General features: G+C 40.2%; 1 protein-coding gene across 1 annotated transcript in view; it reads left to right on the forward strand.

The window, feature by feature from the left end:
- Window positions 1-27500, forward strand: part of LOC139764868 (uncharacterized) — a 230245-nt gene that overhangs the window by 144308 nt on the left and 58437 nt on the right. Inside the window, exon 3 of the mRNA XM_071691900.1 lies at window positions 22395-22530. Within this exon, the coding sequence (XP_071548001.1) occupies window positions 22395-22530 (136 nt within the window). The remainder of the gene's footprint in view (window positions 1-22394; window positions 22531-27500) is intronic.

A 27500-nucleotide genomic window follows, 5' to 3' on the forward strand; every position in this document is an offset into this window, starting at 1 on the left:
ATGCCTCATCCAACACCATCTTAGAATTCCAGTGCGTCTTCGGGGGAGAGAATGAGCGATGCAATGTTTAGCGGTCATTTAACCTGGGTTAGAGCCGGAAGGAAGAGGTTCTTCTGGTGGTCTCTCACTCCCTCTCCTTTTTCCTTCCCCCGACCACACCACCACACTCGCCAGGGTGTGTCTGGCATATATCAGGCCCCCGTGTTAACCTTTCTGCCAGCCAGCCAGACTCCTCTCTCTCCGACCTACTGGCTGAAGTATCAGTACTAATGGTATTATGTTTGACCTCGTACGCATTCTTGCTTCTTTTTATTCCGTTTTACGTCCTGTTCATCTATTTTTTTCTTCTAACCGCCTAGGGTTTTTTTGGGGGAGGAAAGAAGATTCATTTTCGTGTATTTTCCTTCCTTAACTCTTCATTTATTTCATAACATTCACGAAACCTTTATGTGTAATCTTAATCTTTCGTTATAGATTCGCTTTTGATTGTAAGCTCATCAACCACGCTTCTAACAATACTATATTTACTCATGACTATATGTTAATTTATACAGATTTTCATTTTACACCGAGATGCAAGATACTTCTGCTGGAGCATTACGGGGAAAAAAAAAGCTTTGCTACCTATTAGCGAATTTCAATAGATAGATGAAAACTATTATGATAAACCTTCGTGGTGTAGCGGTTAGCGTTGCTGACCATGATGCATTTTCGCAATGCCTGAAATCGAGTCCACTTAGGTTCGATTCCTCGTCGTGACAGTCGGTTCAAAGTCAACCCTGCTGTTCATCATCCCCAATTGGCTGGTCGATGAATTGGGTACTTAGCTACGGCTTCTATATACATACCTATCTATGGCGTTAATGAGATGGCCTTGATTAGCCGTTCAGTTGCCCGTGCCGTCTTTCAGCTAACATAAATAGAGTATATAGAAACTATCATTGATCAGGCTGGTCCTCACTGAACCCTTGTCCTCCTTTCTCCTCCGATCAGGTACTAAAGAAAATCCGATATTGTAAGCGTCCGAGGTAAGGTTCAGGTTTCTTGACAACATTATGACGGAACTACCCTTGAGCACAACGGTGGTACGGCCACTCGAGTATGATGTCAAGAGAGCCTTTGACTTAATGCCTAAAGGTCAGGTCAATGACCAGCCCATCATACCCAAAGGCCATAACGTCGTGCTCAAAAAATGTTAAATGAAAATGTAACACTGCTTAACATACAGTTCTTCTCACTGTTCATACTTGTATAACCAAATGATCGAAAGTTGTTTGATAACGAATCATAAAAGTTTGTACCAACTCTCGCTTCAATTTCCGCTCTTGGTATGACAATAACACTTATGAAGGCGTCTCCATTTTCAATGGTAAACCATCGTTGTAGAATATCTATTGGTTTTAACTTGTAATCTACAAAACGAAACATATAGAGCCTGTGTGATTATGAACTAGTGTATATAACTATAACAATCTATGAAGAATCAAGTGAATGGTCGTGAAATATCATACACCTATGTACTTTCCTTATGGGGGAGTGTTTGCTCATTCAAGGAACTATTTATCTAGTAATGGGTCATCGACATCTCTCACACTCTGGCCTTCTTAACAGAAAAGTATTCTAACAAAGTCTGTTTGACATTTGTTGTTTAGTGCTCTCTCATCCAGCTCTCTTATTTTTTCCAAATGATTTTTCACCCAACTGCTTTACATCCTTTACCTTATTTTCATTGTCCAAGTCTGCGAGCTCTCTTAATCCAAGAATTCCTCCTCCTTTTACTGTGTATTGTCAGCATGTATCAAATGCCTCTTCCTCATTTCTCACACTTTAATCCCTCCTCGATCCCTTTTAAACCTTCAATGTCCATGTTATCCTCCTCCAGCCTTTTGTTTTACATCCGGCTCTCTAGCTTTCTTGGAAGTATACCCTTCTCTCTCCCACAGGCAATTCCTACATAATGCTTAACTTCCCTGTCTCATCCCAAGGATAATCACGCACGCCTCCACGATTGCTGATAAATGATATATCTATAATATTGTCTACCTGTCTCTGAATAGTCGCTGAATTCACTCCCAGTTCCACAACAATGGATCAGGTAATAGCACACACAGCCTTTGGAATCACACACACACACACACACACACACATCCTCAAGACATGTCTAGCATTTTAAGGTGCACCGTGGACTTCCACATTCATACAAGTACCTCTTACTTTTTTTCACTTTACATGCTGAATGGATTTATCAAATGAAACCAACGTCTCCATTCACACCACCTCTGTACACAAAATGCTTCTATATGGGATATGCGAATATATATATTCTATTCATGTCCGTAGACTTCGTAACGTAAACATTCAGTCCTATGTATTGGGTGAATTTTTTATGCCCACTTCTGTATTCCATGCATTGGATAGTACAATTGTCATTTGTAATAAAGTTTATTTGATTTGGGCGCGAGGAGCATTTGCTATAGAAGTTCCTGCGTGTGTGCGAGTTTGTGTGGGTGTTTTGTTTACTATACATTTGTGAGTGTGTGTGTGTATGTGTGTATTCGTGCGCGCGCGTGTGTTCTGTTTACTATAGTGTGTGTGTTCTGTTTATTTGCGAGTGTGAGTGTAATTGCCTCTCTCTACTATACGAGAAGGGTGAAGGGTGTTTTACATTCGTTTGGCCCCATCTCTTGAACTTTCTCTACCATCTTAGAACTTTCTAAACTTCTGTGGGGGCGTCCACTTTCCATTATCCCATTCATATATTATTAAAGTACTCTTCTACGTCTTTTCTAATAAGTATATTGCTAATTTCACCTTTTGGTATCTATGGTTTCTGGCGAGTTCTTGATCAAGATATTCTTTATAGTATTGTTGTTGCCGAAGGCAACTTTTACATTAAAGGATTTAAGCAACATGGGAAGCAGTATAAAATCATTACTAAAAGGGAAAACCAAAACTCATCAGAAAGTTCTGCAGGGTATGTTTATAGAGCACCATGCAAAAATTGTAATATGTTTTCATGTTAGGCAGACTGGTAAGCATCATTTTATTACACTTAAGCAACATGACTTAAGCAACATGAATATAGTACAAGAACAGGAAAAGAATCAAATGCCTTATTTAATCATGTAAGAATTATGATCATTGTATTAACCAGAGTGATGTTATATCAATTATTAACTCTTGTAATACGATAAATATCACTGACTATTCTGTTACTAAATACACAAACATTTGTAACAATATTAGTGAAGGTCTTTACCAATTGGATAGCTTTATTGTTAACATTTGTCAACACTTCCCTTTCTTGCCCGCATGATAAATCTTATGATTTGCATGTTGCCAAATTTGAACGCCCCCGACCTCCATACTAATAGTCATTTGTTTACCAAATGGCTTCAGAGCTACGTCTCTTCCTTGTATTTCAACTGACATATTTCTTTGCTGTATCTCTTGATGATGTGATCATTACACGAAAGAGCACTTGGGAATATATCGTGTTTCATTTCCGCATAGATTAAAAGGAATTTACTTGATCACGCGCTCAATTGTGATCTCATATTATATATATATATATATATATATATATATATATATATATATATATATATATATATATATATATATATATATATATTATATATATATGTATGTATCTCGATTTGGACTTAGAAACTCAGAGCTAAAGGAACAACTGTTGGGAGTATAAATGCTGCGGGTCTTCTTCCGCAGCTCCCAAAGGAAGGACGTAGGCAGTCTCAACGTTAGTTATAATTTCCACGTCTGAGGTGGTGTATTTTACGGTGGCTGGAGACCACACGAGCATACTGTCGCACACACAAGTCCCTCCAACAACGAATGAGAAGACGCCACTTTAGGGAACAATTTCCTCTATGGTGTAGCGCTAAGGCAGGGGAAGAAATTGGTAATATTTTCTCCACCATATGTGTAGGAATGTATCTTTCTACACTTATTGGAGTAGGGGGAGTCATCACTGTGGTGTCTTTGCAAAAGATGAAAATACGCATCTAATGACTTTTTTCTCCTTTCTTGTCTGTTGAATTAGATGTGCTACTCTATCCAAGAAATATTTTGAGTAACAGTTATCTTATTATGAAGAAATGAAAAGAAAAGAATGTAAAGCTGTCTGCATAGAAGTGGAAATGTCCAACTAACAAATATTTTTTTCTCTCTTCTGGGAAGGTAAGAACGACGAGAGAGACATGTCACCACAATTTGCGAGGTTGGCAGCGATGATTAGTTTCCTCGAGGTCGGTAATGAGTCTGGCCTCCAGATGCAGCCTCCTTCCGTTCCCACCCCTCCCCCACTCTTCCACTTGGTGTGGCTCTTCTTATCTCTTCCTGTCGTTCTCTGGTTCGTCTCTCCTTCCATTTGTTCACGTCTTTGTTTCGTTCTCCTCCCTTTGTGATCATTCTTTCTCACTGCTCCCACGATTGTGTGTGTGTGTGTGTGTGTGTGTGTGTGTGTGTGACGCTCTTTCTCCTCTATGTTGACTCTATCCTCCTCATGTGTAGGCCTCCTTTACCCCTACTTGTGCGGGCTTCCTCTATATTCTCCTCAAGTGGGTCCTTTATACCTCATTATTTGAGCCACCTTGCCGTCTTCCAGGGGGAGGCTTTAAACCCCCTTTTATGGATTTCTCTGCGTCTGCCTCGGTGTGTGTGTGTGTGTGTGGTGTGTCCCCTGGGCTCCTCTTCTTGTAGGGGAGTCGCCATCCACAATCTTACTGGGATCCTCCACAGAAATTCCACTTAAAAGAGTTCTTCTCCAGTCATCCCTTGCTCTATATTCCACTTTATTTGCCTCTATGAACTCCTCCTGTTCTTTTAGTTGCGTAGGCTCCTATTCTTGAGTAATACTATTTCAAGCCTATATGTACATAACATTACTCTTCTATCCCCTGGTATAGTCCAGCTCTGGTTACGTTTCTTTCCTTATACCTCCAGTTCTCTGTCCTCCAAGTACGTGGCACAGGAGCCTCTCCTACTGTATAAGCGTGCGCTCTTTGTACTTGTGGTCGGATATGGACAGTTAGCTGTGGAGCCACGATGCTAGAGTCCGTCGCTCTAATTTGCTAGGTGGTGGCTGCTTCAGTATATATTTTTTTTTTTCCAACCTTCCCTTCGGAACCACAGCGAGCTTTTATGACAGATCTTTACCGTTATTAATGTCTCTAAATGTGTCGTAGTTTAAGTTATATATATATATATATATATATATATATATCACATAAAAGCGCACCTAATAAAGGTCAAAGAACAAGGCTTCACATGTAGAGTTTGGCAAGTAGGTCAATGTTATACTTTCCCAGGTGACCAATTCTCTCTTCCTCTGGTGCTGGTTATGAGAGCTGTCGAGTTACGCTGGCTAAAGCTGATAGACTCATTATCCATTTCATCTTGTTTGTTGGCGAAGGTGGATCTGGGGTTTATTTTCATCGTTAGGAGCTCTGATGTTTGCGGTATTGTCGTTTCTCGTTTTTTGCTCCTAAATTAGGTAGGTGTAGTTATGATAATGGTACAAGAGTTGTTTGTTGTTATTAGAATTGTTGTTTGTCTCTTATTTTAATCACGAGTCTTCTTTGTACTTCTTGGAGGAGAGGATATTAGATCTTGTCGACAAACAGGATCCTCCTGTTTGTGAATTCCATGTTTATTTGTTGTGGGAAGATATACTCCTCAAGTTTTATCTTCAGATCTCTTTTACTCGTTTCGCTTTTGTCAGTTTTTAGATGGTGGTGTGCTCTGTGTCCTTATCAGTTTCTTTGTGGTGCTGGATCTCGATTATGTTTTAATGTTCAATTTCGTTACCTGCACCTTACATCTACTGGTTGCTCCTTTGTAGAAACCCTAAGCAGCTTCAGTGTTTAACGTTTATAGTTTAGTCTTTATCTAAATGTCCACATATATGTGATTTTTATTTGTGTTTTGCGGGGAAAGTTTTACATTTTTTCTCGTGTGTGTGTGTGTGTGTGTGTGTGTGTGTGTGTGTGTGTATTTATTCACCGTTTCCCGTATCAACGAGAAAACCAGGAACAGACGAAGAAATGGCGTCACTGTACCACACTCGTAATGTAGTCGTCACGTACGATGAACCAAAACGAACCAAAACTCTTCACCAACACACCTTTCTAACCCTATCATCTTTATTCGATCAACCTTTCATATATATATATATATATATATATATATATATATATATATATATATATATATATATATATATACATATATTCCTATGAGTCCACGGGAGAAATGAAACACGATAAGTTCCCAAGTGCACTTTCGTGTAATAATCACTTCATCACGGGAGACACTGGAAAAATATATCAGTCAGTTGATATATAAGAAGGAGACGTAACTAGGACGTATCTTCGTTGTATATTAACTGACTTATATTTCTCTCTTATGTATCCCCTGATGACGTGATTATTACACGGAAGTGCACTTGGGAACTTATCGTGTCATTTTCCCCGTGGACTCGTAGGAATATACTTGATCACGCGCAAAATTGTGATCCTTTCCAATATATACGAGTGTGTGTGTATGGGCGTGTATTATATACTATATATATATATATATATATATATATATATATATATATATATATATATATATATATATATATATATATGTATATATATATATATATATATATCCTCTGAAAATGATTAGACTTTAAACTTTTTATGAAATCTTTTCCTAATTATAGTGATAGTTTACCTAATTCTAAGCTTAATGAAAACCATTTGTACCAAAGCCTCGGACATCCCCTCCCCCCCCAAAAAAAAACTCACAGCCTTTAAACAAATAGACTGGAATATAAAAGTTTATTTTTGTGAACGCCGTTAGATAAAATGGTTTGGTAAAAAGGATAACCGAGTAAAGAATTCCTGCCTCATTAAGGCACGTCAGACAAAGTGCAAACATGCAAAGAATTAATTCCACCATGCCTCTCATTCTCTCTCTCTCTCTCTCTCTCTCTCTCTCTCTCTCTCTCTCTCTCCCCCCCACCCCGAATGAGCCTCTTGAAAACTCTACAGTACGAAAACGAATATATATATATATATATATATATATATATATATATATATATATATATATATATATATATATATATATATTTATACACATATATGAATACCATTAATGGTATCTGGGCCTAAACATGCAGGAAGGTGAAAGGCGTGCAAGAAATAGAGTGAGTTGGACAGATGTGGTATATCGGGGTCGACGTGCTGTCGGTTGATTGACCCAGGGCATGTGAAGCATCTGGGGTAAACCATGGTAAGTTTTGTGGGGCCTGGATGTTGAAAGGGAGCCGTGGTTTCAGTGCATTATACGTGACAGAGACAGAGTGTGAACGAATGTGGCCCTTGTTTTCTTTTCATAGCGCTACCTCGCGCACATGCGGGGGGAGGGGGTTGTCATTTAATGTGTGGCGGGGTGGCGACGGGAATGAATATGGACAGACAGTATGAATTATGTACATGTGTACATATGTACATGTCTGTGTGTATATATATGTATACGTGCGTGTGTGGACGTGTATGTATATACATGTGTATGTGGATGGGTTGGGCCATTCTTTCATCTGTTTCCTTGCGCTATCTTGGTAACGCGGGAGACAGCGACAAAGTATAATAAAAGAAAAATTACATATATATATAAATATATATATATATATATATATATATATATATATATATATATATATATATATATATATATCCTAAACCTGACGCCCACAGAGATATATCAAAGTACATTACACAGCCAAGCTCAGCTGTAGGTAAACGAGTAAGTCCTCCCCCAACCCCAATACAAAAGATACAAGGCGGGTTCTCTCTCTCTCTCTCTCACTCTATATCCTCTCTCTTATTACATTAAACCGACATCATGCCTTAATTAATGAGGGCACACGATGGCCTTAATGGCCTGGCCCATGATGCAGTTTCGTGATCCTGTAATCAATGCTGTGCCTCCGGTGGACGAGTGAATTCTTGAACGAAAAAAGAAAAGAATATAGAACGAAAAATGTCCCATTTTGCGGAACCCGGTCGTTTAAAGAACGCGGACAGTAGCGTGGGTAAATGCTTTTGTGAGAATTCTGACATATGAATATACACCGCATGAACACACGTCCCAGTGAAAGGAATATTCATAAGGTCTTCTGTTTGAGAATATCTTGTTCATTTCACTGCTGGGTATTTGAGCGGAATACACCAATTGTATCATAACAACGAACTCCGTTGAGTGTATCTTGTGGTTATTATTTCATTCTTTTTTCTTTCTTTGCTGAATTTCCAGTATTAGTTCTTGATAGAACCAAGGGTATTATTAACATTCTGCAACGAAGCGAGAACATTGGCAAATTCTGTTTTGCGAATGAAATGCCCTCTCAAAAGCCTTGCTCGCTACAGCTTACTTCACTGATCTCCCCTTTGTGTGGGATTAGCCATCTCTTCTGCTTAATCTCCTGCACTATCATAATCACGTCTTAAAAGAACCTACAGAGACAGGAATACTACACATGAAATGAGTCTGTTAAACCATTTCTCTCCAATAAGTCGAAAGAAATTTTGTGACCAATTTTGAATATTTAGCCACTCCTGTTTGAGTTTGGAATATGTCTTGGCTCCTATTCATCACGACAGCTATGCTCAAATTCAAACAAATGAAGAGTAGGGAACGAGATTTGAGCTCATATAAATGTTAGGAAATCCCACTGGTAAACACTACAGTACAATCCCTCTAATAAGCTAAATCATTTAACGTACCCAACAAGTGTTGCTGCTGTGAGGCTTGACAAGTCCATAGTCTGATTATTTGGGCTTTGGACCTATCGATTTCCAGGGCTACTAAAGCTGTCAGATTTATGATTAAGCCTCCATTTCGAGTAAGCTTTTGAATACAAAGAACTCCTTGACGTGTTTGAGATCATTTTCAGACCATAAGCACAGTCACTGTATATATATGCGTGTATATATATATATATACATATATATATATATATATATATATATATATATATATATATATATATATATATATATATATATATATATATATATATATATATATCTTCTCTTGATAAAGGAACCCTGACCATCTTGCGTCTCACACTTCGAATGTCCTCACTCTCAAACACTAGATCCTGCCTCATTAAGCTTCTAGAAATTAACTAGCCATACCCCAAGCACAGAAGGATTTCGAGAGGACGATGACTGCATATTCTGTCGCCGTCTTCCACCTATTCATGAACCAGCCCAACGAGCTGGTATATTGGTATTTAACAAGTGCACCTCCTGTTACACATTATACAACGGTAGGCCATATCTCATTCGTTTGTCTTCTCGCTATTGACAAGAAACAAGTAACGGGGACGTGTCACACTGTGTATAAAGATGAAGTCTTCCTCCACCAGTGCAGGAAGCCAGCCAGCTTCGAGCGCTGTAGAGAGATTAAAACGTGAAGACCTACGTTAGAACGGTGATTTTACGATAGGGTTCACGGAGGACGAAAGAGCACATCTCGATCTTCCACTCCAGAAGCGTGCCACGCCTGGGGATACGAATGTGTGGTGTCGCAAGCTTCATCTTGAGCCAGACAGACGTCTGATTTATGATCCAAGTCGGACGAGTTAATCATCAGATGCCATTTGAGTGTATAATCTTCTTCCGAGATTATAATTTAGAAGTGACGCAGAGGTGAAGATTAAGCTCTAGTTACGTTGTCTTGGACTTCAATATACAATTAAAGGAATCGATTATGAATAATTGTAGATTACTTGTATTTGGTTTATACACTTCATAGTATCAGTGATATGAAAAAGTCACTGTCGTTGATATACAAAAAGAAACAAACCTGGAAGCATCAAAGGCTTTCCATCAACTAAGGCTGGACCACAAGAAGCAATACTGGAATCTCCGATGGATGTGGGATACAATATGGCTATATCACGCTAGACGAGGCCATAATTCACAGGCAAATGCCACTCCCTTCACGTACACAACCATCTTCCTGACAGCAATATTGAAAAACTGGGAACATTGTTACTACTGACTGAAGTCCCTTTCTTCCTGAAGTCTACAAGTTAACGGAGAGAGAGACTTGGTTATTAGCATCTGTCTCTATTTCCGTATTTAGGTTGATCTCTTTACTGTTCTTTGAGTAATAAAAGCTTTCATTACTCACACCAGTTATATATTAGTCTTCCCATCGTAGTTATTCAATATTTGTGTAATTCTTATTCGTTACTTCTGTTGTGGCTGTAATTCATTAGTTGTACGGCCGTTGTTCACGCTTTGTTACAACAGTATTGTCATTTGATTGATATCTCGTGACAACGTTATTATTCATGACTTGCACTGTAGTGATCTTTCATTATTCGTACGGTCGTTGTCCTTACCTGTATACCACAACTGTTATACACCATCTGTATAGCTGTATCAGTTACTTGTATCTGTACCAGTTACATGTATTCTGATAATCATTTATCAGTTGTATACATTTATTACCCATTGTATTGCTTTTGCTGTTTTCGTTTGTATGTGCATTGCTTATCCCAGGGGATATGGGAGAACGAATATTGCCCGCGTATTCCCCGGGTGTCGTAGGCAGCAAGTAAGCGGGGCAGGAGCAGGTGGCTGGAAATCCTCCCTTCCCGTGTTACTTTCCAAGAGAAGGAACAGAGCAAGGAGCCAAGTGAGGAACTTTCCCCTCTAAGGCTCAGTCATCTGATATTGCTACTACCTTGCTCACTCGGAAAACAGAGAGCTTGTATGAGAAGATACATTGTTACGTATGAGTCGCACTGCCGTTGGTGCACATTGCTTGTATTTCTGCTGTTGTACATGTATTTCTGCCGTTGGTGTACATTGCTTGTAGTTCTGCTGTTGTACAGCGCTTGTATTTTTTTTTTCTGTCACTGGGATTCCTGTGGCCTTTCCCTCAGTTGTCATGATGCAGCGATCGAAACTGCTGGTACTCCCAGTGTTATCCATCACTTGTAAAGTTTTTATTTACCAATTGACCTTCGCTGGTGTATATTGCTTGGGCTGGTACTGTCGCTTGCTTTTGTTATTTATACAGTCATTGTTATTCATTTACTTGTACTGATATTGTTTTTCATTTACGTGTACTCTCTTGTTGTTTTTCATTTCCTTGTACTGTCGTTGTTGTGCATATACTTGTACTACCGTTGTAATTCATTACATGTACTACTATTATTTGAAATGGAATGTATGTTAACACAAACATCAAAGTTCAAGAAATAGAACCGATCAACACTTATCATAAAGCAAGTCTTCGTCCACAGGGCTTTCCTCTGAAGACGAGAAAGAACGTTTCACAGTGTCACTGGAAAGCTACTTCGAAATGAAATCTCCTGTTCTAAGCTCCAGTAATCATGTCAAGTTCAAGTCCTTCCGTAGGCTCACCGGCCTGTCGGTGAGGGCCATGTCCCCTAACATGGACATCCACTGGGTTAACTACAGACGAGTTATACAACCTGTCCGCTGGGGTAAAGCCTGTTACACACACACACACACACACACACACACACACCTTCGGGGGCTTGAACCCGCAGCCAAAGCTGCTGACTGTGTGAATTATGAAATCATCTCAATGGTCTCGCACAGAGCATGAGAGAGATAGAGAGAGAGAGAGAGAGAGAGAGAGAGAGAGAGAGAGAGAGAGAGATAACTTCTGTGGAGCGTTTGTCTGTTGGTATACACGAGATACCGAAGCAGTAAAAAACTGTTTATGTACGAGACGCAAAATAGGAAGGGATCATCTAAGAAACAGCCAATCCCGTTCGAGAGAGAGTTCCTATACTCCATATAGCTAAACAATGAATTGGGCAAGAGGGAGGGTCGTTCACATATCCCGAGGTTGTAGACAATGGGATGGGATCCCATTATTCCACTTGTGTGAGCAGAGACTAGCACCAACGGAGGACCGAACGAAGAGCTCAGGAATGCGAAGAGAATCTTGCAGTGAGGTCGTATCAGGATTAGATTGTGGGTAGGTGGCGAGTTGTTACACCCCAGAGGGAATGAGGCGTCCCTCTCCTCCCCTGAGTGATTAATCTTGGGATCCCAATTCGGCAAAATTCATCCCCACAAAATAAGCGAGACTTTTTACTACCCCCCCCCCCCCCTTGACGCAACCCCAAGTAAACGAAATTAATTGAATAATAAAACTGAAAGAAGTGTTGTATTTTGGTCTCGATTCCCACCTCATAGAATGAGAGAGTCATTTGCGTTCAGTTACGTTCCCATATTACGGAGTTGGGATCTTTTCACAAGAACATGCATCACGTATTTAGGGCTTTAAGCAGCGTTTTTTCCCCAACACGTATCATTTCCATAAACTGAGGTTTGTACACTTCATCCTGTCGCTTGGATTGAGCTGCCATTATGCAAAACCAAACATCATTTCCCCCTTGGTGAGGACAGAGCTACGGTCGAACGGAATACTTTCATGGACTGAATTGGGAGTAGGGTATAAACTAGTACCTCCAAATCTGTTGAGGTGTGCGTCTGAGAGATGCGTACATTAGGTCAGAAATAAACCCATTTTGCCCACCATGACTCTCTCTCTACTCATTCCCATTCTTTTGCTGAAGTTTCACTCTACAGCTGCTGGCATTACAGTCCAGCTCCCTTGTTGAAGCATGATGCCCTTCATGGGTACTTACACATAACTATATCAGAAGTTGAGGAGATGCTACACATTTCTTATCCCCCTCTCCCCTCCCACCCCCTTGGCACGAAAACATAAAAGTATGAGGTGGGTACACACTCATTATTCCCTCTCTCTCTCTCTCATCACATTAAACTGACATGATCCCTTAATTAATGAGGGCACACGATGGTGTTAATGGCTTGGAGCCTGACATATGTTCGTGCTTTGCAAACAATACTTCTTTACCTTGTGAGGAGATTTTTAAAGAAGTAATCGTTTTGCGAAGCTTGGCTGTTTGGAGTAGCTAAATATATATATATATATATATATATATATATATATATATATATATATATATATATATATATATATATATATATTTGGAAAGCTGTGTAGGTATGTATATTTGCGTGTGTGGACGTATGTATATACATGTGTATGGGGGGGGTTGGGCCATTTCTTTCGTCTGTTTCCTTGCGCTACCTCGCAAACGCGGGAGACAGCGACAAAGTATAATAAATAAATAAATATATATATATATATATATATATATATATATATATATATATATATATATATATATATATACTCTGACATACATACACATTCACATTTGCTTGCCTTCAACCACTCACGGCGCCACCCCACCCAACAGGAAACAGCATCGCCACCCCCCCACCCTTCTCCTGCATCAGCGAGGTAGTGCCAGGAAATAGATGAAGAAAGGCCACATCCGCTCACACCCATTCTCTAGCAGTCCTGTGTAACACACACACACACACACACACACGCTCACAATTTGAAGTAGTGCTTGAAACGTGCAAATACATTGTACATCCACAGAGACATGGATTCGAACACCTGCTATTTCTAGCGGCATTTGAGGCACTTATCCTTTCAGCCACAGGTATTCGTAGTAGAGAACTGGTTATCAAATCACAAAAAAAAAGTCATCTAATGTCTTTCGTCTTACATACATAGGCGGCGAGACCCCTATGGGCCTATTCACGTCAGACATACAGTAATTGAAAGTAACTTGTACGGATCTCGCCCTGTCAACACGGAGGTCTACGAATGTGATATGGCGCTTGAAATGCGCACTTACATATGTATTACGTAAATTACCCTTAACGGAGAGAGGATTGGAACCTTTGCCACTTTTGGTAGAAGATTCGAACCTTTGCCACTTTTGATAGAAGATTCGAACCCTTGCCACTTCTGGTGGCATTCGGAACGCGAGATTACCTGTCATCGAATAGCCAGTTCTCTCTCAGGACATCCAATGGCCGAGCAGATAAGCTCCCGAATACCGACATATACAGTCTACTTCTCTTAATTTTTTTTTTTTTTAATCTACATCATAACTGATGGGAAAATTTACCACCTATTAATTCTTCTACAACAGACACGGCCCACTATCCTCACCCTTGCTGGTCCATTATCTCTGTGTATGGTGTTATATTCTCATTGTTTTGTTGTTAGATAAACTGTTTGTACAGTTTGTAACTACGGTCTCACTTTGCTCATTTAAGTAGGATAAGGACACATGGGAGAACCTGTTGCCAACGGGAAAAGTACAGATGAAATGGCTGGAGAAGAATATATTCTATGTATCTTTTTTTTCTTCTCTTCTTTGAATTGAAGAACATATTCTATGTCATTCTTTCTGTCTCTTCTTTAAATCTATCCTCGTCGTATACACTTTTCTGTTCATCAGGTGTTTGAATTAATCTTTTTCTATGCAATGATAATGCCTCAGTTCCTATTCAGGGCAGCGAATTTCATTTAATCAACCAGAAGTCGAATTCATCCAGTAATTGATAAGGTTTCAAAATCTTCAAGCAGGCGTTGCGATTCTCTTTATGCGAAGACAGTTCGTGTAGTGTAGCCAAAAAGTGATGCGTTACTTCAGCTTTACAACAGATATCTCTCGCCATCCATCCTGGGTCTCTCCATGCTATGCTTCCCCCTCTTCAACTGTTTTCCGAGTCATCCCAGACTCCCGTCTCCCCCCTTTAACACCTCTCTATGGGCTCTCTCCCTTAACAGCTTCCTGGAACTCTCAAGGGTTCCATTTCCCCTTTAACATCTCTCTGGGTCTCATTCGGGTTCCTCTCTGCTCACCCATTCCCACCTTAACAGCTCCCTAATAGACCTAGGCGAGCGAACCAACCTGTCCCTTCAACCACTTAGGATGGTTTCACAACCATCCACTGTCGTCAAAGTGTTCAAGCTTCGAACCACAATAACAAGCTAGTGAATAACATTTGATTTGGGGGAAATACTCAAAGAGAAACCGTAATGGAACACAGGTTCCTATCTCGTCCTTCCTCCTCTTATCCTCGAGGATCATGTCCCGGAAGCGTTTCGTATTATATTTTAAAGTTCATGACCTCTGGCACTGCTGGAGGCTGGCTGGCCTCCACACTGTAAAGGTGAGGAGACCTCACAACCTGTGACAGTGTAGAGGGTGATATTCTTCGACAGACGAAAGTAGAGACAAAAGAACTCCAGGGCTGTACTAAATGTCTCTCTTCCTGAATGAGGCAAGACTCGTGCTGGCTCAAGTATCATCACCATTTGTAGTCATCTGTTAGGATTTGGATCACACTGGTAAATCATTTCAGATTACTTCATTACCCATCTTCATCTTAAAGGCATTATGTCTCTGAAGGAAAATAGTGAAAGGGATGTTGAATTCGATGTTTGTATATATGATCTGTTATCTTCCGTCACAGATCATGATAAAAAGCTCCATCTTACTGTCTGAGTCATCATCCTTTTTTTCGTATTGAAATTTAATCTCTATTGACGGAAACTTTCTCAGATACGAAAACGTTTTAAGTGTCCAAATTTCTCCCAACCACTAAAGCTGGAGATCCAGGAGTATACTGGCCTGGACACTGGACGAGTGGGGTGCACATGGATACCACACCACCTGAAAGGCATAATTCACTGGAAACAGCTGGTGTTCTACCTCTTTCGTCATCGTCTTGCAGAGCGACTTCTGAATGGTCGAATTGAGACTCATTTTTCACATCCTTCCTCTTTACTGAAAGTCTCAGAAAAAAAAAGATACTTGATTTATGACGTTTTGAATGCTATTCATCTCAAATCTTCATTCTCTTTCCCTTTAGATCTGTGTATTGCATCAGTTACTCACACCGCGTCTTGCCGTTCAAATGTTCTTACCGTATTCATCACCGCTAACATAGTTAAAAGGGAATCTGTTATGACGGCAGTGTTTCATTTTCTGACGCAGGTATGCTATAGACTTAACTCCCCCACTCACAGTGCAATTGAAACGAAGTAACAATTTTATCGGAAAACAATTACATAGACACCAGCAGACGAAGCAGCTTGGTATGAACTGATGAGGGATGAAACTCAGAGCCACCGTATCCAAATATCAGCCAAGATCATTTATAAGCTTTCAAAATGAACGGGATGAGGAAACTATGAGCACCGTACTTATACCATGGGTTGAAAGAATTGAAATGTCTCGTATCGAAGATTTGAGTCCTTTTCTAGATATTGTCTTACCAGAAATCCTTCGTATCATTTATGGTTGCAAGTACTTTCTTGCACTAGGAGCAATTTATATCGGGGTTATAGACCAAGTCTTCTACAAGTGACTACTCCAGAATCAGAAGACTGTAAACGGAGATGCTCCTCATACTTCAGGGATGTAAACGAACCTCTTGTACCAGAGTTCGTTTTCATCGTCTCAAGACCCGTAGGCAAACTCTTAGAAGGCTTAGATCCCATATCCCAGGGTCGTACATACGACCTTGTACTATGGATCGTTCCTATACTCCAGGATGTGTAAACAGAGAGTCTAGTATATGGAATTTCTTCCCATATTCCAGGGACGTTCATGCCACCTGGAACCATCGATCATAACCAAGCGTTGTAAACCTTAAGACAGTGCATCATGGATTTCTTCTGTATTCTAAGGCTTTAAAAGAAGGCTATTCACTATCAATCTTTCCCAAATCCAAAGGCTATAAGAAAAAGACGACATTCACGGGTTGTATGATAGGATCTTGAAATCAAGTATGTCTCTCGTATTCAGGAGTTTCAAGTGGTGTCTTTTTTCACCAGATGTTGCTTCCAGCAACTCAAGAATGCAAAGATAGAATTCCACAAGTCCTCCTTCGCGTGTTCCAGAGTTGTAAGCGTTGTGTACCACTGGATCGTTCCCTTATTCCAGATCTGTAAACAGTGCTTCACATACGCATGTCCGACATAAATCTAATAATAGATTTTCTATGATTGTTTTTTTTTCCAGACATTAAGGAAATAATGTCGTATCTGAGTAGAACATTATAACTCTGTTTACTAGAAATAAATCGAGAATGTTGAGCGAATATCACGAAGCATGAGATTTGCTATGCGGAAGTGTACGGAGAATTACTGAAAGAACAACGATAACAAAATGAAGAACCAAATATCTGGTATCCGTGTTAGAGGTGACGCCAGGAACAGAAGAAAAACGGCTTTATTTGCTCGCTTCCACTTTTCCTGTCATGTAAAATCCCATTCAAAGCCAAGCCCCATAGATTGTTGTGTGGTATCCCCTTTACTACTTCATTTGCCTTGCTTTAACCCAATTGTCAGTGCGTTGCTCCCTGTATACCACATCACTTACAGTTCGTCCTATCCTGTGCACGCCTCTCACCCTTCTCAATGTTTGGGCCCCGATGACTCGTAGCTTCTTTTACTTCATCATATCCTTCTCTGGCTCTCCTTGCCGCTTGCTTTCTCTACTGCTGACACGTATATTCGTATATCCTCTTCTTAAGTCTATCTTCGCTCAGCCTCTACAGTCTGTATCATTCTAGCACACCATGGCCAAGCCTCTTGATGATATACAGACACTCCTTACATGATCAACCTTCCACTCCTTTCAGGTTCTCCCCTATTTAGATTCACGGTCATATCAACCTGTCTCATCTCCCTGCTTCACCTTGTCAACATACTCTTGCTCACACTCAGTCTTAACCTTCTTTAACACATTCTTGCATGCTCTGGGTGTCCTTTATCTCTAGGGTTTCGTTCTTGAGTCTGGCACTAGAGCCGCGTCATCTGCAAACAGCAAATAATGTCTCCCACGCCCTCCTCCGTCATTCATCCCCATATCCCCAGTATGTCTTAGACTTGCCTGTCGCTACAAGACACTCGCATTCACCTCCCTCATCAGGCCGTCTGTAAACTGATTAAACAACCATGGTAATATGGCTCACCCTTGACGCAGATTCGCCTTCACCGAGCTCCACTCACCAGTCTCGCTTCCTTCTAACGCACATACCTGACATATGATTCAGTTATGCAACGCGATGACCCATAGAGCACTCAACTGTCATTCCTAAGTGGATATTCTGTTTACTCATCTGTAACACTGTAATAGAGAAATTCTGAACGAATATTGTCAATCTTATGATTTTGATACAGTACGAAGTTCTATGGCGTAACTTAAAAAGCAAATCGAGTTGACATTTCTTTTCAATCCTCTTTCAACACTGTTTAATATTTTTTTTTTTTTGTAGTTTAGACACACATTTAACTGAAGCATACAAAAGGTCATCGCGTGATATATATAACAATTCCGCTTAATCATAACTCGCTCTAAACAGTATTATCCTAACACTATGTAATTAGATCAACGTTATTTTCCTGGTTCCTTAAAAACCTTAATTGTTAGCCAGGATTTTTCTCCCTTTTTTCGGTAGAACATACTATCATATAAAGGTTTCTCTTCGACCCCTTAATTGCTCCAGAATCATGATCAAAAAGTGAAATTGCCCTGGGCACTGTTAATCATTGATAAATGGAAACCTCACTGAAAGATTCTCTCGCGCTCCTCCTTGAAGAGGGCCTTTTTGAGCACATAACGAAACAAACATCTCTCGAATAAGAAAATTACTATTGATAATGAGGGTTAAATTGATGCTGGGAGTGAATATCATAAACAGTTTGATTAATCTTACTTGAGAGTGTCTTATCAACCACTAGGGTCAAATGATGGCCTTCAACGTTAGATTATAACGAAGAATCGGAACAAAAAAAACTTGAAAACCTTCTTTAAGTGTTCAAGATAGTCCCCAGACGGTCGCACTGCAGTTATGGTCCTTGTGCAAAGCTTAATCCATAGTTTATCTCGTGTGTCCCATATGGGGGTAAACACTTAGTGTTAAGTAAGGGTTGCCCATGGCAAGGAAGGGAGGAGGAGGCTTTGTTAGTGGCATAAGTAAACTCATCTTGAACCCATAGCTTTCGTACCTACACCAACTAACACAGTCTTGCTGTTGTTCCCAATACACTTCAGTTGCGTGGCTAGCACGAGGCATGGGATCGACTCTATATGAACCTCTTGTGATATACAGGACCATCTTCATATAATAAGAACGCCTGGGATGTATTTCACGCCAGACGTGTCCCCGTCTGGCTGAGAATGGTGTTGGCCAAGGATATCCTTGGGATATTTCATGTTTTCTCTGACTCTAAGCTTGTTTTACATGCTCGTCTGTTAGTCGGGCTTTGCAGCAATCTGGAAATTGATGACATGATTACCGTGGCACAGGCAACATATCACAACAAAGTCATGTTCACTGCTATCAAGTGATTTATTGGGAGCCTATCCGTCCACCAGAGAGAGAGAGAGAGAGAGAGAGATAGAGAGAGAGAGAGAGAGAAAGTGTGTGTGTGTGTGTGTGTGTGTGTAATTGCATGTTGATAATTACAGGGAGGGAGTTTTAAACTTGTGGGGCCCATGTCAAAATTATATGGTTACAGTTTGGGATTACTATTTCTCTGTTGGGGGAAAAGGGGCTTTACACTCTAGTTACGCCCGACTCTTAACCCTTGTATAACTACCGTGTCTTTTACATATAAACACATATATACACACCCCTGCTTACGCCAGACACAAGTTCATCGACCGGCCACTAGAGGGGAAAGATGAACACCTAGGAGGGCTGCGAGCCCATCGGCTGGTTTGTTTGAGATTAGAACCCGGGCCCGTTATGATGGAACGTGGCGTGGGGGATACAAATTCGACCACTGCACTGTGTGTGTGATACATTCCAAGGGGTGTCACAGAGTGTCACAAATACAATATTCGAAGATATCTTAGATGACTATACTTTGCATCATATATGTATATATATATATATATATATATATATATATATATATATATATATATATATTTATATATATATGTATATATATATATATATATATATATATATATATATATATATATATATATATATATATATATATATTTCTTTTCTTTCAAACTATTCGCCATTTCCCGCATTAGCGAGGTAGCGTTAAGAACAGAGGAGTGGGCCTTTGAGGGAATACCCTCACCTGGCCCAATTCTCTGTTCCTTCTTTTGGAAAATTAAAAAAAAACGAGAGGGGAGGATTTCCAGCCCCCCGCTCCCTCCCCTTTTAGTCGCCTTCTACGACATGCAGGGAATACGTGGGAAGTATTCTTTCTCCCCTATCCCCTATATATATATATATATATATATATATATATATATATATATATATATATATATATATATATATATGGTTAAGAGACGAGGCAACACGAGTGCTTCCTATAACACACACGCACAAACACACACGTTTCCAAAAATTGATAGAAATAATTTTGCAATTATACACACAAATTTAGAGAGAGAGAGAGAGAGAGAGAGAGAGAGAGAGAGAGAGAGAGAGAGAGAGAGAGAGAGAGAGAGAATCAATTCCGGATCTGTTCAAGGACCTGTGTTACCTAAGATAAGGTTACACTTATGAAAGCAATCGAGACAGGAAAGTTAGTTCTCTAATGTACCAGAAACGTGATTCAAGATTCATAAATTAAAAAAAAAAAAAACCTTTAACGGTGATCTTTTTCCACGAGTACTCAAAAGCCAAGACAAAATACGCGCTATGAGAAATGTCAACCATGCCGTAGGCTTTTTTTTTTTTTCCCCTTTTTCCCCTGATATTAGAAATATCAATTTATATCAATTTTTTTCAGCATCGCCATCCGTAGCAATAATCATCAAACTTTTCCCTTACGATAGGGTGGGACTCATACATATTCCTTATTATGATACCATCAAAAGGATACTGAAAACACAATGTTAACGTCTTTCACTTTCGTTCGTCTGGGATCCATATGGTGTTGTGGCTTAAATGCAAAGTCGAGGGAAAACGGGCTAATTTGCCTGGAAGAAAAAGGGCATCGTAAGCAATGTTGGTGAGTGACCAGAGTCACTGTTCCAGGAAGGGTTGCACAGGAGCAGGCACGCTGGTAAAGTCTTTTCTTAAAGTATACTTGAAAGAGGACGTTTTCACTGGATTTGTTATATAATGCGATTGAAATTGTATGATGAAATGAGAGATCGTTGCCGAATTTTGATTTATAGATTTATATATATATATATATATATATATATATATATATATATATATATATATATATATATATATTACAATTATATGTATGTATATATATATTTTTTTCATACTATTCGCCATTTCCCGCGTTAGCGAGGTAGCGTTAAGAACAGAGGACAGCCTTTGAGGGAATATCCTCATAAATATATATATATATATATATATATATATATATATATATATATATATATATATATATATATATATATGTGTGTGTGTGTGTGTGTGTGTGTGTTTATACTGCAAAAGCCTTTAAAAAAAGATCCTGGAGTACTTGTAGATATAAGATAAGCAAGCAAAACATATATGTATATATATACATCAAACATCATGTACCCAAATTTACGTATTGACCACTGTGCATTCTAATCCGTGATCATGACACTGAGTTGGCTAGGATTTTTGTCACGATATATACATACATCCGAGGCCCCATCCGACCCGCCCAAATGATCACGTCTCATTGCTTCCCTAGAGGTTCAGAATATACGCACGTTCATTTGTGTTATCGTACATATGTATTATTTTCTTTCCTGTAAAGGATATCACCGTATTCCACTTTTGCGCATTCACATATTTTGTGCTTTTTCCTGCCTACAACCTCATCCATTTTTTTTTTTCCTTCTGAATCCCTACTGCTTAGCTCTTCAGATTTAGATATCTAACCATAATCTCTACCACGTACCTCCATTGGAGGTGTTTGTGTTTACTATCGTACACCCAAAGATCGTCCCATGAATCTTGAGTCTTCCAGCTGTTAAGACTCCGTGGCCCAAGATCACTTGACCATCTATAGCTTTGCTCTTGTGTTCATGTACCCCTACCTCCTCTTCAATTCCTCTCGCTATGTACACCTCAGCAGTTAAATCCCCTAATGCCACGATGCTCTCTTAACATCTATATACAGAGATCCTTCCACAGATGATTTCAATATACACCTAAAAGATCGGTTTGGTTCAACTTGGGATGATCCCAAGGAGAAAATAAGACAGTGGACGACCGGTGGCCATGTCTTTAAACCTTTGTGTGACCGAGTTGGCCGGACGCCCAACCCAGGGTTCGAATCGAACCCATGGTGTCCTTACATCGACATGTGCACGAATAACAAAAGAAACCTTCTACGTCCAATTAGAACTTAATAAATCATCATTGTTCTAGGAGTTAATCACATCATCATAGGACGGACATGTGATAGTATCATATTTCTTTCTTTGTCTTCCTCAGACTGCGCTGAGTGACGCCAGGAAGATCACACTGCGCTCCGTCACCCTCCAGTCTTCTGGCAAGTACAGGTGTGAGGTGTCTGCAGACGCCCCTTCCTTCCACACCGAGTCCTGCAGTGCAGAGATGCTCGTCGTAGGTAAGTGGGCCTGTCTTTCATGTCCACGTTAGTCATGAGGTGACAGACTTACGACAGGAACAGATACGAGCATGCTACAGATATACGTACGGTGTATATACTTGTATGCATGCACAGTCAAGCCTCTATTTCATTAGGTCTTTTTTCGCGACTACGCGAATGCCTAGACACTATTCGCACAGACAAGCAGGAAAAGGTACGCACAGACACGCAGACCTGATGAATCCTCTCGAGGCTGTCTAATACGTGTATCTGTACATTGTTTATTTTGGGCTTATCATATCAGCCATGTTGGAGTAACACGTCTTAATTGATCCATTATAACCCATCAGTCAATTTCTCTCATCTGTGTACAAGTCTATATCCTTCCTTTCAGGTTAATAACCATTTAGGTTGACTAACAGTATGAAGAACCAACTACTAGTATCAGTCATTATGAGGATCTTTTCCACTAAAGGAGTGAGAGAGCCTTGCATGATCATCGTAAATCTCTTATGGGCGAAGTTACTCACTGTTACTTCCATCAGGGAGTGACACACGTAGGTGCCTATATCATGGACGCAGGTACACTCTTTTAGTTCCACCAGGGATGAAGCTACACCAGGCAAGGAGCTTTGCTCCTCCTCCTCCTCCTCCTCGAAGGCTCAGGATGGGAGGTGTATGAATGCATATAATTCTACGAATGCGTATGATCCCTCATTTAATAAATGCCAAGGTATCACGGACTCCTATACCCATGTACTGCCTAAATGCCATGACTATCCTCTCGCTAATCAATGTGTATAACATGTTTGCCAACATCATCCTCACCCAAGGATATTCCTCCAGCACCAGTCGTAAGCCATACCACCATGTCCTTCCACACCGCACACAAGAACAGCACCTACAGATTAGCATCCACGTAATACCATCCCACGTTCCCTTCCCTACGAGTCCTATGAGAGCGAGACGACAAACGCTCATTCTTACCTGCCTCCCCGGACCTGTGGGAGGCATCAGCCAGACACCGTTTGGGTATTCCCTCCATGCTGAGCTCCTAAACCCAAAGTGATTGGCTGTCGTCCCATACCATCGACGCCTCTCTGCTGGTCTAGGCCTAACTGGGGATTGGCCGTGGTGTTATCTGCCTATCGATCGGCATGATCTAAGATCACCTTTGGCTCAAGTGGACAAGAAGTGTCTGGATAGAAAGAAAATGTCCTGGAGGAGGATACACGGTGTCCTTAAGAGATGCAGTGCAGTGGTTTAACCTAATGGTATATACAGGGGGTGTACTACTCTCATCAAACTTCGAACCCTTCAAAAGAATAGAATAACTCTGCACCTTGATTTCCCAGCTGCTTTAAGATTCTAATTACGTAATAAGATTATTTCCCCTCCATTACTACGGGCAAATGCTCTGGAAAAAAAAAATCCTCGCGACTGAAATACTGAAGCGGAAAATGTCCCTCCAATGTTTCCACAACTGTTTCTGGCGCTCGGGACATTTCGAAATTACTGGGCCATAAACAAAACCTTTGAATAAATACCAGAAGCTGCATTTATAAACTTGGCAGACCCAGGTCAAAGGGACAAAGAGTTGGGTTAAAAGTTAATTGAATAATGACCACGGTGATGGCCTGGAGGAACTGACCTAATTACTGCTTCAGCCAGTCAAGGGAAGTTTGTTGTTGAATTCTGGAATACACAGATGTGTGTGTGTGTGTGTGTGTGTGTGTGTGTGTGTGTGTGTGTGTGTAATGGCCGCTAATGCCCAATGGTTACGTAGTCAGTGTTCGTTCAATACCTTTATCATTGGATATTTGTTATTGTCTATTGGTGCTTATGTGGGGTGACCTATTCACTCGGACAACCCCAACCTCGTATGTTTACCTTATGTCTTTTGTGTGTGTGTGTGTGTGTGTGTGTGTGTGTGTGTGTGTGTGTGTGAGCGCGATTTTGTCATATTTGCTTAAGAAAGTGCGGATTCGCAGGCACGTGAGGCGTAGTTTAAGGTGGGTCGAATGAGGAGTTTGTAAAAGATTACGTAAATACGTACCTATTTTTACGTGGTCGGGTGGATATGTGAAGGTATGGGTATGTTTTTTGTTGTGTGTATGTCTTTGTTAGATGGTTTATGTAAGTGTGTGTCTGAAAGTACCTATTTGTATCGTACGAGGAAGGAAGGTAGGTAGGTCTGATATGTAGAATTGCAGTATTACACGTATCTCTAATTTAATGATAGTAATTGTGTGTGTGTGTGTGTGTGTGTGTGTGTGTGTGTGTGTGTGTCGTTACGTGTGTAAAAGCTATGAACAGGTGTGTGCTCATCATGACCCTCTGCTTCATAGAATATGGAAAGGCCCAAGGGTAACATGATCTATAGAACAGGAAACTTACTGTAGTCTATTTGCTTTACACTCGATAGATTCTATTTCGGTTTCATTTTTGCGTCACTGTATGAAATGAGTGGAGTGGGACGGAGGGAAGTACAAGAGCGGCGTCAGCATAGATGCGTATGCGTACAGGTGTTCCCTGGCCACTGTTAGTGGGGTAGGAATACTGGTGTTAGCACGGAAATTGGAAATCTTAAGTGAAAGTGGTGTTAGCATGGAGGGAATGAGAGGTCTTAAGCAACAGTGGTGTTAGCATGGAGGAAAACGAGGGGAATGTTAAGTGAAACTGGCGTTAGCATGGATGGAAATGAGAGATGTTAAGTGACACTTGTGTTAGTATAAATGGGAGGTGCTGAGTGGGAGTGGTGTTAGCATAGATGAAAATGAGAGCGGTTTTAGTATATGTGAGAATAGATGGTGCTCTGTTTGAATAATGACAGTATGGCTGGGTGTTGGAAGTTTTAAGGGAGTTTCTCTTTGGTATGGTGAGGTACACCTGGTGTAATGTGAGAACAGTGTTAAGATGGACGAGTGTAACTGTTAAAGGTGAGCGATGTTAACATGGGTGATTGAAGCAAGTGTCAGATAGGAGTAACATCAAACGAACTGGTGTAGATGAAAGTGAAAGAAGTGTTGCGTTGGTTAATTACAGCCGTTGTTAACTGGAAGTGGTGGTAGTTTGGCTAGAGATACGAGGCACTGAGAATGGTATTAGGAGAAATGGATACGGGAATTGATGAGAAGTGTTGTTAGCTGGAGGTGTGGAGAGACAAGCTACGGAACAGCGAAAGACATGTGTATAGTTGGAAGTTGTCATTGTAGATGAACATATATGTATAAAGCAAGAGGAGTGTGGTAAGGTGAGAGACATTTGCAGTGGGAGTGATGGGAGTATGATATACGAGTATAACATATGTGGAGAGAAAGCTATTGCCATTACAGATGAGTGTGACATGCATTGTGTAAAACTGGTGTTATTATGGAGGAGTTAAAGGTGTTTGAAGTGAAATCAGTGTCATCACTGTGAATGTGAGTGTTGGCCTTTAGGAGTGTATACACCTTCCCACCCACTCACACACACACACACACACACACACACACACACATCAGAGGCCATCCTTGCTACTGAGAATCTAATGGGTGTTCAGCTCTCAGAACCTATCTAGTACAAGTAAAGGGGGGATGGGGGAACGGAATGTGGAGATGACCCTGATTGTAGTAGAATCTATTAAATGTAACATTTCGCGATGCCAGTTGAAGGACTGAAATTGCAACCGGGGAAGAAAGACCAGGAACTTCAAATGGAAATCTCACTAATACTGTCATTTCTCAGTAAACAAACATCTCAATTATTGTCTCCTAAGAGGATAGTATTACAATACTACTGAAGTACTACTTATGTACTACTATTAGTGCTGCCACTTGTACTACTAATACCACTACATGTATATTGCCTACTTAGAAAATATCCAAAAAGTTAAAGTAACTGACATGGACTAGGTAGGGAAGTTTATCAGACATACAATTGGGGAATATATCAGTGAGTAGAGAAGGGAAGTATTTGTAAGTGCTATTGATGTACTTCAATAACTATTTCTTGAGAGAGATTATTGTTTGTTTCAGTATGGTAACCGACTATATTTCTTAGAGACTTGGGAACAAGTGTGCCAGATATCAAACATTACATGAGCCAGCCAAACATGGATCCACGAGCAAAAGATGGGAGTATATTGACCAAAATCAGGCCATGCCAAGAAAGCTTGTATCAAACACACACACACAAAGCTAAAAAAGAATCTTCGATTCCGATTTTGAAATCAGACAATTCACACAAGGGAAGATGTAAAAGATCAGTAGTCATACAGAATCAGTACTTAATGACAAGAAAGGAAATTCTGAAGATACTCAGGAACATGGAGACTGATGACCTAGTGAAAAAGTGGATGGCACCGAAAGTAAATAGACAAGTGAAAGTGGAGGTTGACAGACGTAAAACTATGACGAATTTTGGATTGGAAGACGACCATATTCCAGATAATGAGAAAAAGAAGACTGAACGGATGTTGATCAAAAGATTGCCAGAGGATATGGACATTCCAAGGGTTGTTTCTGTCATAAAAGAAATGAGCAGATTTGGTGGATATCGTCCGGACAGAAGCTGACAACTAGTAATAGTTACTTTTCAATTACTGTTGAGTCCTGTAGCCAAGTGGTGCCTAGTTTGAGAAACTTACAAACAAGAAGGAATTCAGCAGGGTCCTCAGAGGCGATAGATCAAGGGAAGAGGAAAAGAAAAAGTAGCGAGTAGGCAAAATACAGGAAACGTCAAACGAGGCTAAATGATAGAATACTCATGTCGGAGACCTCAGGAATCTCAAGGGAGGAAGATGTCAGAATTAAATCAATGCTTACAAAAGTTTGTAGACGAACACTGAATGGTAAAAAAGCTGCAATTCAAGGATGGTATCAGGGAAAGTGCACCGGAAATTGAAGGAGTGGAAACAAAACTTACTTGAAAGATAACTCAACTTTTCTGTCGTAATGGATACATGGTAGCAAGAGAGGAAAGACAAGAGGACTGGTCATCTTAAGAAG

Source organism: Panulirus ornatus, chromosome 4 (assembly GCF_036320965.1).
Source record: "Panulirus ornatus isolate Po-2019 chromosome 4, ASM3632096v1, whole genome shotgun sequence".
In the NCBI taxonomy this organism is placed as follows: Eukaryota; Metazoa; Arthropoda; class Malacostraca; order Decapoda; family Palinuridae; genus Panulirus; species Panulirus ornatus.